At 45.7% G+C, this 17008-nt stretch overlaps 1 protein-coding gene across 1 annotated transcript in view; it reads right to left on the bottom strand.

Moving 5' to 3' along the window:
• Positions 1-17008, bottom strand: part of smurf2 (SMAD specific E3 ubiquitin protein ligase 2) — a 33644-nt gene that overhangs the window by 3349 nt on the left and 13287 nt on the right. Inside the window, exons 2-17 of the mRNA XM_086132346.1 lie at positions 14803-14841; positions 13738-13846; positions 11803-11936; positions 9433-9498; positions 9181-9265; positions 8918-9001; positions 8550-8764; positions 7274-7358; positions 6685-6843; positions 6511-6558; positions 4096-4297; positions 2410-2513; positions 1911-2025; positions 1599-1777; positions 754-1012; positions 3-204 (exon numbers count right to left, since the gene is read on the bottom strand). Coding sequence (XP_085988472.1) covers positions 3-204; positions 754-1012; positions 1599-1777; positions 1911-2025; positions 2410-2513; positions 4096-4297; positions 6511-6558; positions 6685-6843; positions 7274-7358; positions 8550-8764; positions 8918-9001; positions 9181-9265; positions 9433-9498; positions 11803-11936; positions 13738-13846; positions 14803-14841 — 2085 coding nt within the window. The remainder of the gene's footprint in view (positions 1-2; positions 205-753; positions 1013-1598; positions 1778-1910; positions 2026-2409; positions 2514-4095; positions 4298-6510; positions 6559-6684; positions 6844-7273; positions 7359-8549; positions 8765-8917; positions 9002-9180; positions 9266-9432; positions 9499-11802; positions 11937-13737; positions 13847-14802; positions 14842-17008) is intronic.

Below are 17008 nucleotides of genomic sequence, written 5' to 3'. Positions count from 1 at the left end.
ACCTTGGAGGGCCTTGAAGCCTTGCAGTGGAACCCTGGAAGAACCCGTGACGAATTGCAGCAGGCGGGCTCTTCGCTCTTCGTCGAAAGACTCCACGGCTTTCCAGAACCACTTGACAATGTTACTGTCGGGAGTGCAATGTTTAAGCCGTGTGTTGGACTTCCAGTCATTAATGTCGATTTTCCCGAGGCCACATACGATCAGCTGCGGAACGAAGAAAGGAACATGTTCATTTCTGAAGTATAAGCTCACAGGCTACAATATCAGGTACGCATGCGGAACCTGATTGGATCGTACAGCGTAAAATAAAAAGTTGGCTTGAGCAACACATTATTTCAAAGTACAGTTAAGATGCAAATGATCCAACCGAGTGGAGAATGTCACTCCCACTTCAAGTTGACTGTCAAGCTAAACATAAAACAAAGACAACAACCAAATCATTTCGCCTTAGGAACGCCACTGGTAGCTTGATGCTAATACTTCATGGAAAATGCCTCACGGGAGCGAACAAATAGCATTGACAGTCACGGTGTTGTAAATATTTAAGCAGCTAATATTTGAACACCAAACGTGGAACAACATGTGCAGACAGACAATATCACGACACTCAGGTGGATATTCTTTATCCTCCGTGAAAAACGACTAATATCGGAGCTTATATTTGAGAGTCATGCCGACTCTCTTTTCTCGTTTGTGTCTGCATGACTGTACCCACTCCTCCTGAATCAAACTGACATGACAAAGGGAAAGTACCTCGAGCTCTTTCTCATCGAAAGCCTTCAACAGGTGCTGGGGGATGACTTCGTTGAAGCCCTTCTGCAGAGCGAGGAACTGAGCCTCGATGCCCCGCAGAAAGCGCCAGTTGACGTACAGGCGGACATACTCTTTCTTTGTGTCCTGCGTTACGGAGATACTTTTCCCATTGGGCTTGAGCTCATGCTGGATGATCTCTCCGTAGGCATTGTGTTCCACACAGAAGGTGTGGTCCAGCACGCCTGTGATGTCGTTGTCCCTGAGGAGTCATGAGAGGTTAAATGACCATTTCAAGTCAATCCGGGATTTGTAAAAATAAATAAATAAAAGAAATGGGCAAAACATAATCACAGAGAAGAAAGAATCCATTTTCAATATTATATCAAAACTCTGGAAGAAACGGCTTCCTTTTGCCTGCATTGAGACGAGTGATTTTGTGGCAGGTTTTCCGCTGATGCCATTTTAGAGACGCTATCTTGATAACATGCTTTTGAACGACATCGTCTTGCTATTGATGGCTTTTATTTGTGGTCGAAATACAAAGAGGAGTACAGATGAGCACTTAGTTTGAATGAGATACGTTTCCCTCCAAGAGTAATGCAAAAAACTCAAAACATAGACCATAAAAATCCATCCTCTGAGTCCTTCAGCTTTGCTCAACAATAAAAGCTAGGGGGTGCTGTCATGCAGCAACCAGGCCCGATCAAGTCTTTTGGTTCATAATGTCAAACTTGTTTGTTCGTTATTGAACCGATTTTTTTTTTTGAACATCTCAATGAAAAATACGAAAGCCTCAGAGAGATCTTTTTTTTTTTTTTCTCAACAAAAACGTGTCTTGTACATACAGGATCCAGACGAGACTGTTGTGCAGGTCCGGGTCGACGGACTCCATGTCGTCCAGGGTGATGGGTTTACCGAGCAGTTGTTTGTAGAAGGGTAGGGTAAAGCCTCCATCAATGTAGTGGCCATGGAACACTGCCATCCCCATGATACGCCCCACAAAGTGGAAGTACGACAAGTGCTCCTAGACCAAGAGGACATGTGCGACTTGAATAAATGATTTACAAGTGGAACGTGCTCCTGTGTTGCAGTGGCCACCATCTTCTTTATGGCAACAGAAGCAATGACTTTTGAGTGCCGCTTTGCATATGACTCACAGGGTTGACTGCAGAGTCCGGGTTAATCTGCAGCGTGTAGATGTCATCACGGGAGTACTGGAACAGGCCATAGTACGGGTTCAACATCTCATGTGAAAGCAGATAGAGCCACTCCCTGGACAGAGATCAAACAAAGAAAAAAAAAAGTTGACTAAAATACTGCACAGGGAACTCCTGCATATTTGCCGTTCAGGATTCTCAAATTATCCTCTTCGCACAGGAGTATTATTCTTATTTTTTTAACCTCTCTCCCCCTCCTCGCTACCGATTTGCGGTTTTTGTGCTCAATCTGAAACACCAGTAGTATTGCTTTGCCATCTTGGGGCCAAGAAATGATGCTCAAGTGAGTTCAGGTGCTTCATTTAGACAAAAATAATGCTTTTGCCAACATCTTACGGTGGCAATTCTGAACGGTTTTTAGGGGGCGCCAATTACTTTTGAATGTCTCGCTATTCACAGCACGGCTCAGTCTGGATTGCACCTTTTAGAACTTTCCTACCTGGCCACTCCTCCATAATCAAGTCCTTCTTCTCCCCGAAACTTCACCATTAGCCTTTTCCATAAGTCTTTCGGCCTCATCTTCATCACTTGTCGATAGGATTCCTGTAGTGCAGTCATACAACCTTATTAAGAACAGTTTAGAAAACGCTACAATGTCACAAAATTCGAGTGTGGCGGCAACATGAATCAGTCCATCATCAGATATCAACAATTATGCAAACAAATCTGTGGCTTTATCGCTTCAACTTTTCATGTTCCGGAAAACAAGGATATGTAAACATGTGGACTGCACTTCTGCAGCACCAAACTTATACGTAAACGTATGTCACAATGTACAATTCTTAACATTAAATTGTAGACCCTCCTTTAACAACAGTAGTCATGAAAATGCTGCACCACACTAAAACAAAAGAGAAATTCTACAGCCTTTGAGATGGCTGGAAAGTCCTGCACTGTGGCAGTGTGCCGCGTCCCTCGTTTAGACGAATTGGTTCGTTGCCGTCATGCTCCGGCTCAATAAAGTGTTCATCCCATGTGCAGACGGCTCGCGTATTAAGGGCAGGGCTCATTAAAAGTGGATTAGGGGCAGTTATAATAAACACAGTCATAAGGCTATCATAACACAGGCTCTTTCACCGCCACGTTCCACTCTTCCCCTTAGATGGGGCAGACAACATAGAGCCGCTGTGAGGGGGTGGGGGTCAAGGTATCGTCTTATCTAGACCAAAAAGTACACATTGAGAAGGCTCTGACAGTCCACGGGCTAACACTTGCCCATTCAGTCATGAGTTAATGCTTCAGAAGACCCAGAGAAGCTATGCGGCTATGTCTCGCACCACCTTCAGACGTGCGTTGCCCTACCGCCTGTCTCTCTCGCGATGAAATCAGCCAACAAAAATGTCTTTGTTCCGATTAACAGACATGGCTGTTCCAGCACATTCCACTGCATATTTTATGAGGGTCGTGTAGTCTATTGCAGGTGTTGTTGCGCTGATAAAGGCCCTGCAACTGGCAGAAGCAGAAACACTCCTCTGGTGAGCCAATGCATTTGAGAGTGCGCTCTGCTTCAAATTGGAAACAGAAAAGCTTCCACGTGCGTGTGTGTGTGTGTGTGTGTGTAGTTCCACAAACAATGCCCCCTGGCAATTTGACTGTGACACACACACACACACACACACACACACACACACACACACACACACACACACACACAGACAAAAGATAAAATGTTCACATTCACATAGCGTGAGTGAAACTAAAAATAACTCAGAACAGTTAACTAAGAGCAGAACTTGTGTTGTCTGTGTCATATGTACAAGTGGTACTTTCACTTAAGAGGCTCAGTTTTCTCATGTATCAAATCAACTTTGCCTATTTAAATGAATTGAAATCGATTTCACCCCCCCCCAAAAAAGCACTATTTTGTATGAAAATATAATATCAAGAGTAGTACTGTTGTTGAGAAAAAAAATACTCTGAATATTTTACTCTCTTCCAAGTGTAAATTTTACTCTGTTTAGACTAATTGAAGCTCACTCAAATAAGACTCGTAAAATTTGTAATTTGGGGGGACTTGTGAGTCAGCATACATCAGATCCTGAAAATTAGTCAGTTGGTTCTATGAAGCTCATGTAATAATCAAAAGGGTGCATCGGTAACAGCAGTGATGTCATTCCCTCCTCACCTCAAATATTTCCTCGCGGGATACCTCGATGCGACAATGCCCGGCCTGCGGCTGCTGCTGAGAAAGTTCCTGTCGGAGGATCTTCAGCTTCTGGACTAGGTCTCGCTTGTACTTTGGTACGGTGAGACACTCTGCCTCCTCTGGGAGCTGACCCGTGGACACCAGAGCCTGCTGGACCTGATCCTTCAACGGGTTCTGACGACTAATGGGCAAAAGAAATGGAATTTTAAGGAAGATTGAACAGACCAGAAAATAAGTGATAAGTGACAGAGACAGAATCAATCAGGTGATCAATATTCAAAATCAACAACACCTTGATGAGGACAGTCAAACTAAACAACTCGGAATAGCTGAAAAAAAAAATAATTATAACTTTTCAGACTTGTGTATCTTCTTGGTCAGCCAAATAAGTTTTTAGATATTACAATTAAAGTAGGAGACAGAAGGGATTGACACGGATAAATAGCAAAACATATGTCATCATAAATATCAGAGTTATTCAGACTCTTCATACACCTGAAGTATTTCAAATTCATTTCGGGGTAAGTTGGCCAGATGCAACCGTAATTGCGTGCAAAACCAAGAGGTGGGGCTGCTGTCTATTTTGTTACAGGAAAAAAAACGAATTTAACGGAAAATTATTTTGTCAGTTAATCTGAAGAACAGCCAAACTTTTAAGAGAGGACTTACTTTGTGCAAAGGCAGAGGCAAAACAGACAGCAGACTCAGGGTGACTGCAGTTGACAGAGGTTAAATGAGACCGCAATTGCTCTCGAGTATCCTTCTAATGGCCTGCGTTGTCCATAATCACATTGACAACTTAGTTTGTAGTGTCTGCCAAGTGGAATTGAGTTAGGCTTTTCAATCGCTTCCTGTTAGCCCAGAAAGCCACAGGGCCCCAAAGGACTCTCAAGAACTCCACTTGAATCCTTTTATTTCCTGTAGACTAGACCCTCGGTGAGGGATGGGAAGTAGGAAGCGCACTCGCCTGACAGTATCCAAATCGAGCAGACAACTCCAAGGGTGGGAGGGAAGGATGAGAAAAGGCACAAAGCGTCTCCTGAACTTTCACCTATAAAGTATCTCTGCCCTCGACTCTCCTTGTCGCAAACAAAGGACGCAGGTCGCTTTTCTTGGGACATTCGCTGGCTGCGAGACGTCACCAAAATGAACCAAAATTTCCGGTATGTTGATACCGCAAATGTAAGGTGACGTGACAGCTCCTCATGTCGCTACGATCAAAACCGGTATGGAATCAAGATTTCAGTTCCTGAAAAGTGACCCTGACCGGTAGGGTTTGTAACGTCATTGGGGAAATTTATACTGTAGCAAAAATGCGCTTGCTGGATGAATGCTGAGACATAGACTCAATGAAATAAAAAGCGGCCTTAAAAGTGACACATTTGACATACTAAGACAATATGTCAAACATTTTTGTGGTATGACGAAAGAGGGTGGGGGTTGGGGTGGGGCGAAATCCCTGAATTGATAAAAGGCAGATGTCTTGATGGAACTCCGTGACGCTTGATATCTTTTCCAGGTCGCACATATTTCCTAACATCATCCCGATGCTGCTGGATTTTGTAGCAGCCGTAATAAAAGACTTACCGATTTGAGCGGCCAAATATTATCTTAGATCAATGATTTGGCCATTCACTATTATGCTACTCATCTCAAGTGAAATTCAATTTGATCAATTTCACCAGAATAAAAAAAAATATATATAATAAAAACTTCTCTCCAGAATCTTGCTTATGAAAAAGCATCATACATAAGAAAAAAGTGGCGTGCCAAGATAGGTTTTTAAGACTTTAGATTGGACAACAGACACACACAAAAAAAAAAAGTAGAAAATGCCAGCATGTTCTTTGATCCACGCGAAGGGGAAAAGAAGCAACCGGATCTCTCTGCAATGCATTCCGTCCCTGCACAGAGGAGGAATGAGGTCAGGCAGAGGAGGCCCGTCAAGGCACCCGTCCGCCACTCCATCTTCGTGAAGCCAAAGGACTACGGGTAAATCTGGGGCCGTTAAAAGCACAGTAGGTGTTTGAACAGCTGCGCATTCTGAACATGTGTCCGGGCCATGCTTGGACCATGGACCAAAGGCTTGGACCGTGCACAAATACATAAACCCATGCCTAAAGCTCCGCGGAGTGACTCAAACACAGAATTCATTAACAGAGTTGGGAATTACATTCATGTGCTATTTCCTGGATGTAAGATGTAGTCCTTGTCTCCGATTCTCCTGTCAGATGTCTCGCCAACACCAGCTACGTGGCGAATAGTGCGCCGAAATGCCTTGAGGATCCGAAGGATTTAAGCATGTGTGATGTTTGCGTGGAAAGTGGAAAAAGAGGAGAGAACGTGTGGCCGTGTGCAACGGGGGGCTTCCTGGAATGAAAAACAAAATCTTACCTCACATTCTGACTTTCAATGCCTCCTCGTGAGCCATTTGGGCTTGGACTGGAAATACAAAACAAAGACAACTGAGTCCAGGAAATAAAACAGAACCACTTTTTTTTTTTTCAAATTTAACTTTACTTGATTTCACAAGGATATACTGTAAGCGTACAAAAGGTCAAAACTTACTTAAGGACACGATGCAGGTTGGCCGAGAGGCGTGGGTCAGTGAACTGTGTGGTCCGGTTGTTGTGGTCCACAAAGTATACTCTCCCCGTGGCAGTGTTACGTATCTCCCATCCAGGAGGGAGCGGACCCAATTCTTCACAGTTTACATTACTCAGATCTCTGAGATGTGACAGAAAAAAAGCAACAAGTTGGAAGAGTTTGAAAAAAAAAAAAAAAAGATAATGTAGACACTTTAGTATCATTCTGATGATGTTGATTGCTATGCTAATCTAAGATTGACGCGGCTAGCACTTGAACACCAGAATTAAGTGATTGGGGGGACCGAGTCCACTTGTCACAGACGTCTGGCTGGAACTGTGTTAAAGTGGAGCGCATCCAACTTTAAACAGCAAAATAGCAGGCAAATAAAGAAGCGTCGGGACTGTGGAGAGAAAATCTAGTCGTTGAACAGATTCGGATCTGGAAATGAAATCAGCCAGCCAGGTGGCCTATAAAGTTAACAATACATGAATGCAGTGCATAGCTCCTCAGCGGCTTTGTCATGTGACGCGTTGTCGTGATAAAGTCACAAATCCTGGAAGTCACATACCTCGGTACTCTGGGGTCATGCCATGTGCTGACACCTGTCTGAGTGTGAAGGAAGTACACTTGGCCTTGTTGCGTGGTCCTCTGTTCTGTAATAGGATTTAAAAACAAAGGGGACAGGGGTTGTCAATTCAACACAAGACGCAATATAACAACTAGCATCCAGAAGGAGCCAAATTGAAGATTCTTTGGAGGTTTACGGGGTAAGAAATATCAGAGAGGATGGGGTGTATTTTTTGGGGTTTTGATTTGTTTGAGGAAGTGAGCTCATTCATCACCTGCCACAAAGCGGTTCTTAAGGTGGTGCCTCCAGACAGCTTCCTGCTAACTCATTGGATTATCATCCTGTTTTACACATAACCTGGCAACCAACGCACCATAAGTTTCAACTGACAACTCTTGGTGTGTGCTTACATGAGAAGAACGAGACTTTCGGACAGATTTTAAAAGCATTGTGCAAAAAAAATAAATAAATAAATAAAAAAAATAATAATAATTCAAGGATGAAGGACAGAGGGAGGAAGGAAAAGGAGACAAGCCTCGAGAGGCGCGGAGCCTCCTAAATCTCAGACACCGAGCACAAGGCTAAGATATGCTTCTCCAAGTCTGGCTCCAAAACCGCGGCAAAGAAAATTCCCGTGAGGATAAACAAAACTCCCAAAGATGTGTGGAGGACTGCAGCTGGCGTGCGTGTTTACTTTTGACATGAATGTGTTCGATTGTTTGCGTATGTGCAAAAACAGAGAAAGAGGCGGGGAGGGGAGCAAATGGCCGCAGCCAGACTTGAACAGCGAGATCGATTCAATTAGATTGTCTAAAATGGAGCCGGTATTACAGGCTCCTTGTGTGGGGCTTCAGCATCACAGAGGGCTCGTGGATTGAACGAGGAGGGCCCGGACTTGCGGCTTTACTCAGCAGGAAGGAGCGAAGCAATTAGCTAAATCCCATTAAGTTATGACAGGCGTCGTTGTGGGGGTGGAGAAGTGCAAAAGAAGTACCATTTCTATCCCTTCATTTCAAACCGAAGCAGTGAGTAAAAGCAGACGTTTGACACAAAGATAACGGTCGGCAATTCAGGACTACAAAAATCGGAGATGATTATCATTAAGATTAAGATATCCTTTATTTGCCCCACACTGGGGAAATTTACAGTTCATTATGAACTGGACGCTGAAATTCAAAGGAATTGGACAATTTGGGCTCTGAATGACGAATTTGATCGTCGATTGGCTGTCAATTCATTGATTCTTTGCCGCACATCGAGTTGCCACGACACTAACCGTAGCCCTCTGGGAGGTCTGGAGGTGTGTGCAGGTGCGTTCTGCTCATGTAGTTGCGGTGCCTCTGGGAGCGAACGCGCCTCTCCTGGGCACGCTGGTCATCGTCGTTTGGCGGCAATGCTGCTGTCGGCGTGGCTCCGTTTGTGCTAACGGGAGTGTTTTCATCCACGATGCAGCTAAGCGGCCGCCCAGGGCTTGAGTACTCTGATGCAGGTCTGACATAAACAACAGTGTCATGGGGGAGGGGAAAAAAAAAAAAAAAACTACGCTCAAGAAGTCATTTTGGATGAGGGACTCCCTGTTTGAATATTTTGGGCTGAAACATGAAGTCTTTTGTTGAGTTTCTGCTGGCGACGCGGCGGACTCACCTGGTCGGCCTCTCCCACTGTGTGGTGCGCGTGATGTGGTTCAAGTACTGGATTCGTCCAGATGCGGTTCTCCTCTCCTCCCAGCTGGAATCAGAAACGTACACGTGCACAGCAGTGAGCGGATCTAGTGATGTGGCCACGGGCGCCGTATGAATTTCCATATTTCGTATAGCAGAGTGTATTGTTTCGGACTTGCAACACTGTCTACAAAGCTCCCCCTCAGACGACTAGAGACCCCCCCCCCCCCCCCCGAACAGACTCACCCGTCTGGGAGATCGTTGTCAAACAGTCGACTGCAGTCTACCACTGGGCCTCCTGTGCCTATCCGGTCTCTGGACTGCAAGCTCACTGAGGCAACACATGGCAGACAGATGCACAAACTGGAATTACGAGACAACCGATGATAGAGCAAGCCCGGTTACGTTTTTATTCATTCCTTTTTTTTTCCTGGCCTGTTCAAGTGATGACAGTTTGTGTGAGATCTGATCCTCGTTTGTGTGTCCTTGTGAACTTACCCACGATCTGACCTCTGACCGTGTCACTGTCATTCGGACTCAGTTTGTTCAAGTCTAGTCTCTGGTCTGTGGAGGGAACACAGATGAAAAGGAAAAAAAAAAATCAATCGGAGTGACAAACAGGAAATGAGAACAGATTTAGAAAGATCAGATGGGAGAAGACGCGCTTCATCAGTTTCATACAGCTAAATGTAAACAATACTCAATGAAGAAGTGGGACACATTTTTTCTCGTTGGGGAAATTATACTCTTCTGCATCATCTCCCTCTACCTCAGTTACAGGCTCATCTGCTTATCTAGCTCTCCCCATCTGTCTTCAAGCCATTTATTGAGGGTGCACCCCCCCCCCCCCCCAAAAAAAAGAGATGCACTGTTGTCCACAGGCTGTAAAATCTGACCGGGCATCGGTAGAGAGGGGGCTTCAGTTCAAAAGCAAAGGTCAAACAACACGTTGGCAAATGTCAGTACAAAGCCTGCACTATTCCACTCCGTCCTTGTATGCACATGAACTATTTCCCAGTCTGGAAACTCTTTGTATTAAGTTCTTAAAGACTGGAATTAGAGAGAGACACACACACACACCAGGCAGGGAGGAAAGATATACACAACCATCGCCTGCAGACATGAAAATGGCCACTATCTCTTCTATGTTGTCTGGGTGTCATGCAGATCAGCTCAGGATGTCTGTCTAGACTAAACAAGGGACCAAAACAGGCAACGGTCAAACCATTACAAGGCTGGCGGCAGGTCAGCAACCACAGAGAGACAAACACAAAACACACATAAATGCCTTCAGGAATGCGCTCGCTCACCCCGGCGCATTTCATTGAACTACACGGGCAGCCTCATAAACCAGGACGGGTAATACAGAAAGAACCCATTGCGATGATACACAAAAGGAAAAGAACGAGGCAGGACGCTGTACGATGAAACGCAAATGTTGAATGGAAGCCAAGGCGAGCAGATGGGACAAAACCTCCCTTCATTTCGATGCGCGTCCAACCCAGCTCGTCTCAAGTTGTACCGCGATGCATGTCTGCATGAAATGACCGGCTGTCTGGATCAGCAGACAGATATAGAGGGAGGCGAGTCCCCAAAGGCACGCTCTTGTTGTCTCTTTCAGTGTTGCCAGTCGGAGGAGGGAACAGATGGGGGAGGGGGGGCACTGAGGGGTGAAGGCGAGGCCAGGAGAAAGGAAAACGCAGAGGTAAACCACACACAGCTGCGGCACAAGGTTCAGGTTTGCTCCGTCGCGCGAGGGAAAACAAGCCCTTCAAATAAAGTTTTGATACTCCCGTCAAACACCTCCACCAAGCGGTTCTGCGTTCATGTCCCTGTTGTATTGCAGCTTTTTGGGGACACGGTGGCTCAGGTGGCTGAGCGGCTGCCCAACCACGAGAACGATCCCCCTCCGTTCTATCGCTTGAGCATCCTCGACACAGAGTTGCCTTTGGTCCGAGTATCATCTGGATGATTTATTCTTCTTCCATGACAGCATGAGTGGATGACGAGTACGTTCAGTGTGAGTTCTAAACAAATGCAAGCCTTTCAGACCTATAATGGACTTCGATTACGGAGGCATTGCTTAAATCTTAATTTATCCAGTTGGCCTCTTCGAAGCAGCCATTTTTAGTGTAATGACAGGGTGATGCGGTTTGAAGGTCGACCCCACTTACGGCCTCGTCTGGCTTGCGTCTGACCTAATGAGTTCGACATGACACGACTCTACGTGGCATTTAACCTCTGGTTGTTGTTTTAGTTTAGTTGTAATGGCAACTGCGTCCATAACCGCTACAGACTTGTTTTAACACCGCACTCCTGCAGCCCTGATTAGTTAATAATGGAGTAGATTCAGCGGTTAGGGTGCGCGCAGGAATTTGCTGTGCAGTATATTTCGTGTTTTACACATTCGGCTTATGTGGCCGGTGTCTTTGTTGATGTTCCTTGGGAATTTAGACAAAGGACACTTTTCGCAAACGTTTCCACTGAAGTGATTTAATAGCGACAACGTTGCCATTATGCTGGTCTCCTTTACAATTGTATAATGATAAAAGGCGGTACGGTTAACATGTGCTAGCGTGTTGGCATCACAGTGCGGCGATGCAGAGTTCGATTCCGGCTCCGGCTTTTCCTGTGTGGAGTTTGCATGTTCTCCCCTTGCCTGCGTGGGTTTTCTCCGGGTACTCCCACATTCCCAAAACATGCACGGCAGGCTGATTCGACACTCCAAATTGTCCCCGGGAGCGATTGGCTGTTTTTGACCCTTGTGAGGATAAACGGCTCGGATAATGGATGGCTCATGATAACTTACATGATGACAATGTGTTTTGAAAATGTCAACGGTGCACACCAAGGCGGAGTATCGCTTACAGCCTGTGTCTTTAAGGCGGTTGATAGCATTGGACAAAAGGCGGATGCATCCCAGGAAGCCGGCCCCTTGTTTCTTATGAATCTTCTTGTGGTTCCACACGCTGATCGTGATAGAATCCGATTTCCCGATGTATCTGAGGGGAAAATACAAACGCGTGAAATATATTCATGTTACCCTCACACAGACACAACACGAGTCTGTTTTGTCCGAGTTTTGAAGCAAGCACATCAAGCAGCACATCAGAAAGTGTCCACGTCGTAGCTTCCCCTCCTGCCACTTTAAATGTCGTCTCTTTGCTAATACATCAGGTGAAGCTATGAATGTGATGACAACACGACCACATGTTTGGACACATGTACTCTGGCGGACTCGCGCCTTCTAAATAAAACTCTGGAGAACTGACAGAAAGGGATCCCGCTGTAATTATCATAGCAGTTACCAAAAGGGATATGAAACAATGGTCTGTGAGTAAGACGTCTGGACATTTTGAGTCAATGCCAAATGCCTGTCTGGGGTGCGATGTGAGAGTGCGGCTAGGTCAGACAGACATGGCGGGAGGGAAGCGCTGTCGAGTCCGGGACATCTGCAACACCCGCCATGTCCTTTCATTACATAAAGTCTTTTGATAGACACGAGTCGCGTTAATTAAACTTTGAGTACGACTCATGACCGTTAGCATACACAGTCACGCGTCCGAAGACACAATCTTATGTTAGGATAAAAAGAGACCAACAACTAAGGCAGAAAGCATACGTCTTCGACTCTGTACCGCATATGACGGTCTCAGTTGACGAACGGCGCACGATGAACTCGTCTAGTTTGCACCGCGGCCTAATAATACGCTGCCACGTAGCAAAAAAAAAAAAAAAAAAAGGCAACCTCCAAGTTACTGCCGTGCTTGGAGCTTTTCATTCGATTGTTTTACATTTATGGCTTGCAACTGTTTTGAATACAAATATTTACTGCATTAAGGTAAGGTTGGTGACAGATTACAACTTGTTCTGACTTCCCGACTTGATTTACGTCGCCGCCGTGGGGACGGAAACCCGTCGCAAATTTAGCAGCCCTCGTACACGATTAATCAGCTTTTCTGACATTTATACAACAAGACTAATAAATATCCCAGGCTGAACTGTGCCAGTAGGTTTAAAACAGATTGAATTAGGACGGCAGGTGGAGTATAATTTAGGGCCAGATATCTTGTTGCGTTGATCGGTCAACCCCCCCCCCCCAACAAACTCTCCTCCATTAAATTGGGATTAAAGATGAGAGTTCGGAGGGTGTAGATTCAACCTAACTTTGGAGAAAACATTCACAGTAAATCCTCAAGGATTTACGCTAAACCCGAGTCTGTCTCCAGCAAACTCTTAAAATGTAAATACGCGCACGCAACTTTTCCCCCACCGAAAGTCAAATGTGACACGAACAGTTAAAAAAAAAAATTGGCAAGGTGAAAAGAGAGACTGCGGTATCCCGAGCAACCAAACAAAGTTACACGAGCGCTTCCTCTGCAGTCGGCCATGCTAGTCGGTCGGATAAACATTGGAAACTTTCACTCTCGCATTCACTCAGGCGCTCTGTCTGCATTTTTTTTTTTTCCAGGTGACTTTCACAGGACAAGCCATCTTTGGAAAAGGAGATCAGGGTAACTGTAGTGGACATGCAAGTGTTGCAGTCATCGGGAGAAAGTACGAGTCGAGTCTATTTCGGTGTATGACGTCCTGTTCCAAGGGACATTTTTAGAAATGTTTCTTCGCATTGACGGGTTATGTCGTAAGTGTGTCGAGAAAAGCGTGAGCTTTCACGGCCGCTTCTGCTCGAATCTTAACATTCCGAGATGCGCTTACTGAGGGTTAACGGGGGAAACAAACGCGGAAACTTCAATCGTAGTTTCATTTGCGCGGGGAGCATTGAAACACAGTCGGTAAACTCACAGGTCATAGTGCTGATTCCACTTGGGGTCAAGTGTGTTCCTCACAGTATCGGTCGAGTGGCATTGCCCCGAACCGTCCACAACCACCTTCGCAAAAGGATCGGGCAGGCCTACAAAAAGAGAAAAATACCAGCGCGCCGAATTAGCCGACGACTTCATGAGGAAAACATGCATGGAAGCAGCGCCAATACAAAAATCTCGCTCGACAAAGAGAGCCGAGGTCAGCTTGTCAGAGTTGCCGAGGCAAATTTCACAAAGCGTTTGGCTTCGATTGGCGTCGCACATGAGCGTGTGGCTGCTGAGCGCACAAATTCGAGATGCAGACGACTGGATAAGACGCGGCGTGTGCAATGGAAAACGCCGCTGCTAATAATCATCAACCTTTCTGTTTCTGCGGGTATTAAGTTATGTATGGGGGCGGGGGGGTGGGCTTTGCATAAAGTATAGGGATATCTGTATTTCCGTTTGACAAATGAAACGTTTGAGTTACGCTTTCTTGGCCAGGGATAAAAATGTATGCATTTGCGATTCAAGTGCGAACACACACGTCACAGTGCAAAGTGATGACAAATCGGTCAGCCTGATCTACGGGCTCAGTGCTGCTCTCTACCGACTCCCACCAACGCAATGTTTGCTCAGCTCCGGAGCGTTGGAATGGCAGGAATGGGCACCACAGAAACCACCTGAGTGAGCACTAGACCTTTACATGCGCATTTACCATGACAGCCTGACCCAAACACACCAAAACAAAAACACAACGCATGCACAATTTCCCAGGGAAAAGGAGATTTTTTTTTCTTACCCCGCCCCCCCACTACCCTGGCCACTTAGTGCAAAGTGGTCACAAGACACTAGACGCATTGTCACTCTATTTTCGCGTCTATTTCCAAGGAATCGTTTTTAGTAAAGCCTTCACATCTGTGCAAATGATGTGCCGATTGCTAGTACAGGGGATTTTTTTTGGTCAGAATAGTATGACCCATGTTTGCTCATTTCAAAATACCTTTACAGCACATTTCTAAAGAGAAAAAACAAAAACAAAAAGAGGCGTTTGGCTCATACTTACGGAAGAAGTCCTTCTTGACGAGGTTTTTGGCACAGAGGACTGAAAAAAAAAGGAGGGTGTCATATTAATTACTAAAATCAAAGGTATCAAACCACATCGCCAATGGTAGAGTTTGAAGGTCACTTGGCAGCACCGTCAACACTGTTCAAAGTATTGCAATTTAATCGGTACAATCCCAGCGAGTAACTCATCGTATGCTGGAAAGCGTTGAGGGTTGTTCGAAAAATGTCAGCGCTGATCATGGGCAAACTCAAGTTTTGCCGAGAAAGGGAGCCTATCCCGGCTGACTTTGGCAAAGAGGCGGGGGACGTCCTGCAACGGTCACCAGCCAAATGCAGTCAAAAGACAATAAAACGAGTCAAAAATACGCTCAATCACATTCCCAGACTTCAGGAAAACACAAACGCACCAGGCCAGATTGGCATCATGGATAGGAAGCCGCTTTGAACGCAAATGAAGGCAGCACAAGCACGCAAACGCGAACGCGAACGTGTACGTACGCACGAGGAAGCTCTGTCACCACCCGGGCATCTGGATTAACAGCTACGGGCAGTGAGCCAAGCGTCGTTTCTATTAGCGATGAATGGGTCGGGTCGAAAAACTAATGTGGTCAAGAGTAAAGAGCTGATAACCTTTGCGGGCGGCGATTGGGATTCATTTCCCTGCACTAAATATTAGTCACGATGGCAACAAGCAGAAGGCGATTCCAAAGAAGCCTAACAGACAGTATATGATGTCACAGCCCGTACACAGTACCTTGAATCATCTTTTTAAATTCAGTGGAACTAAGGCTGGGAAGAAAAAAAGCAACAAAAAAAAAAAAGCATACTAAGTGCCAACATTTATTTGTACGTTTTACTTGATGAGACCAATAACTCAAATATGTGTTGTATCGAATAGGTCGTCTTATTTTTACCTGCCGAGATCTCGAAAGCATTCGCCAATCTATTTGGAAAGTGCCTCAGCAAGACTCGAACGGGGCTTGTTTGCATTCACGCTTGTCCAAACACACCACACGAACAGAACTGCAGTTTGAAGTTTGTTTGAAGCAAACCGAGCGTGAACCGAGCGTAAATGACTGCACTTCCCCAAGTCCTGGCCCTCCACTCTGAGAAGCGGCGCCCCCCAACGAATCACTATCCACATCAATCAATAAACGGCGCACTTCCACAACAGACGCCTCCGCTCGCTGGCAGAAAACTCTCTTTTTACCATGACACCTGATACCACCCCTTATCTTTTCCAATGGGAAACACAAAAACATTCAGAAGTTAACCTCTTCTATTTGGGGGGGGGGGGCTATGTACGCACAATAATACAAACATATGACATTCAAACTAGCCCGAGCAGCATCATTCCACAAGTCTATTTCCACACCATTGAAGCACGCGGGCAGTCTGGATCCGTGATTTGATTCCAGGTGCGCCTTTTTTTTGGGGAGGAGGGGACTCATGTGCAGGTGGGAGTATTCACACAAAAAGACACGGGCACACCTATAGTGCCAGACTGCAGTCTCGGCCACGCAGTCTGCAGCCGCTGCGTATTTATCTAGCGCTCCATCCCATTCCGCACATACTCAGACAACTATAGATCACTCTGCATTATTTGAGGTCAAGTCCAAACATTTTTTCCCCCTCACCCAGAAAGAGAGGGAAGTGGGCGCGCCGTCTTTTTGATGGATCAAAGAAGAAGAAGAAGAAAAAAAAAAGTAGCAACGCTGCGTATTGTGCATACATCGAGACACAAAAGGTCAAATTCAATAACCGTAGCGACAATGAAAGACAGGCGGAGAAAATATGAACAAAAAAAAAGACGAGTTAAATTAGACGCATAACCTCTTGGCGCTGGGGGGGGCGGGGGGTTGAGCAGAACATGCTCGACAGATGAGGAAGAATTTCTTTCCGCAAACATCCCTGGGAATGTGTTACGTTCCATAGAAAGCCACTCATTTCGGCAACATCTGGTACACATCGATTCCAGTCGGCCTGAACACACAGCCGCGCACGTGCTCAAGCGCACGGAGCCGGAGACTTGTTCGCTGCAAGTCCGTCTATCCAACTAATTATTACCAGGCACGGAGACCGTTGTGTGCATATGTCAACATGCGCCACTTGGATTCTGTGACAGGGGGAGCAAAAGGGGTCTCGCTTAGGTAACAGGTGGCCGATCTCGGTTCAGCTATCCAATGACCGTATCTTGACACCAA

This window comes from Hippocampus guttulatus, chromosome 16, assembly GCF_054856545.1.
Source record: "Hippocampus guttulatus isolate MCC_2025c chromosome 16, RoL_Hgut_1.0, whole genome shotgun sequence".
Classification (NCBI taxonomy): Eukaryota; Metazoa; Chordata; class Actinopteri; order Syngnathiformes; family Syngnathidae; genus Hippocampus; species Hippocampus guttulatus.
Note: the sequence above shows the minus strand (reverse complement) of the source record. Positions and strands in the feature narration are given on the sequence as shown.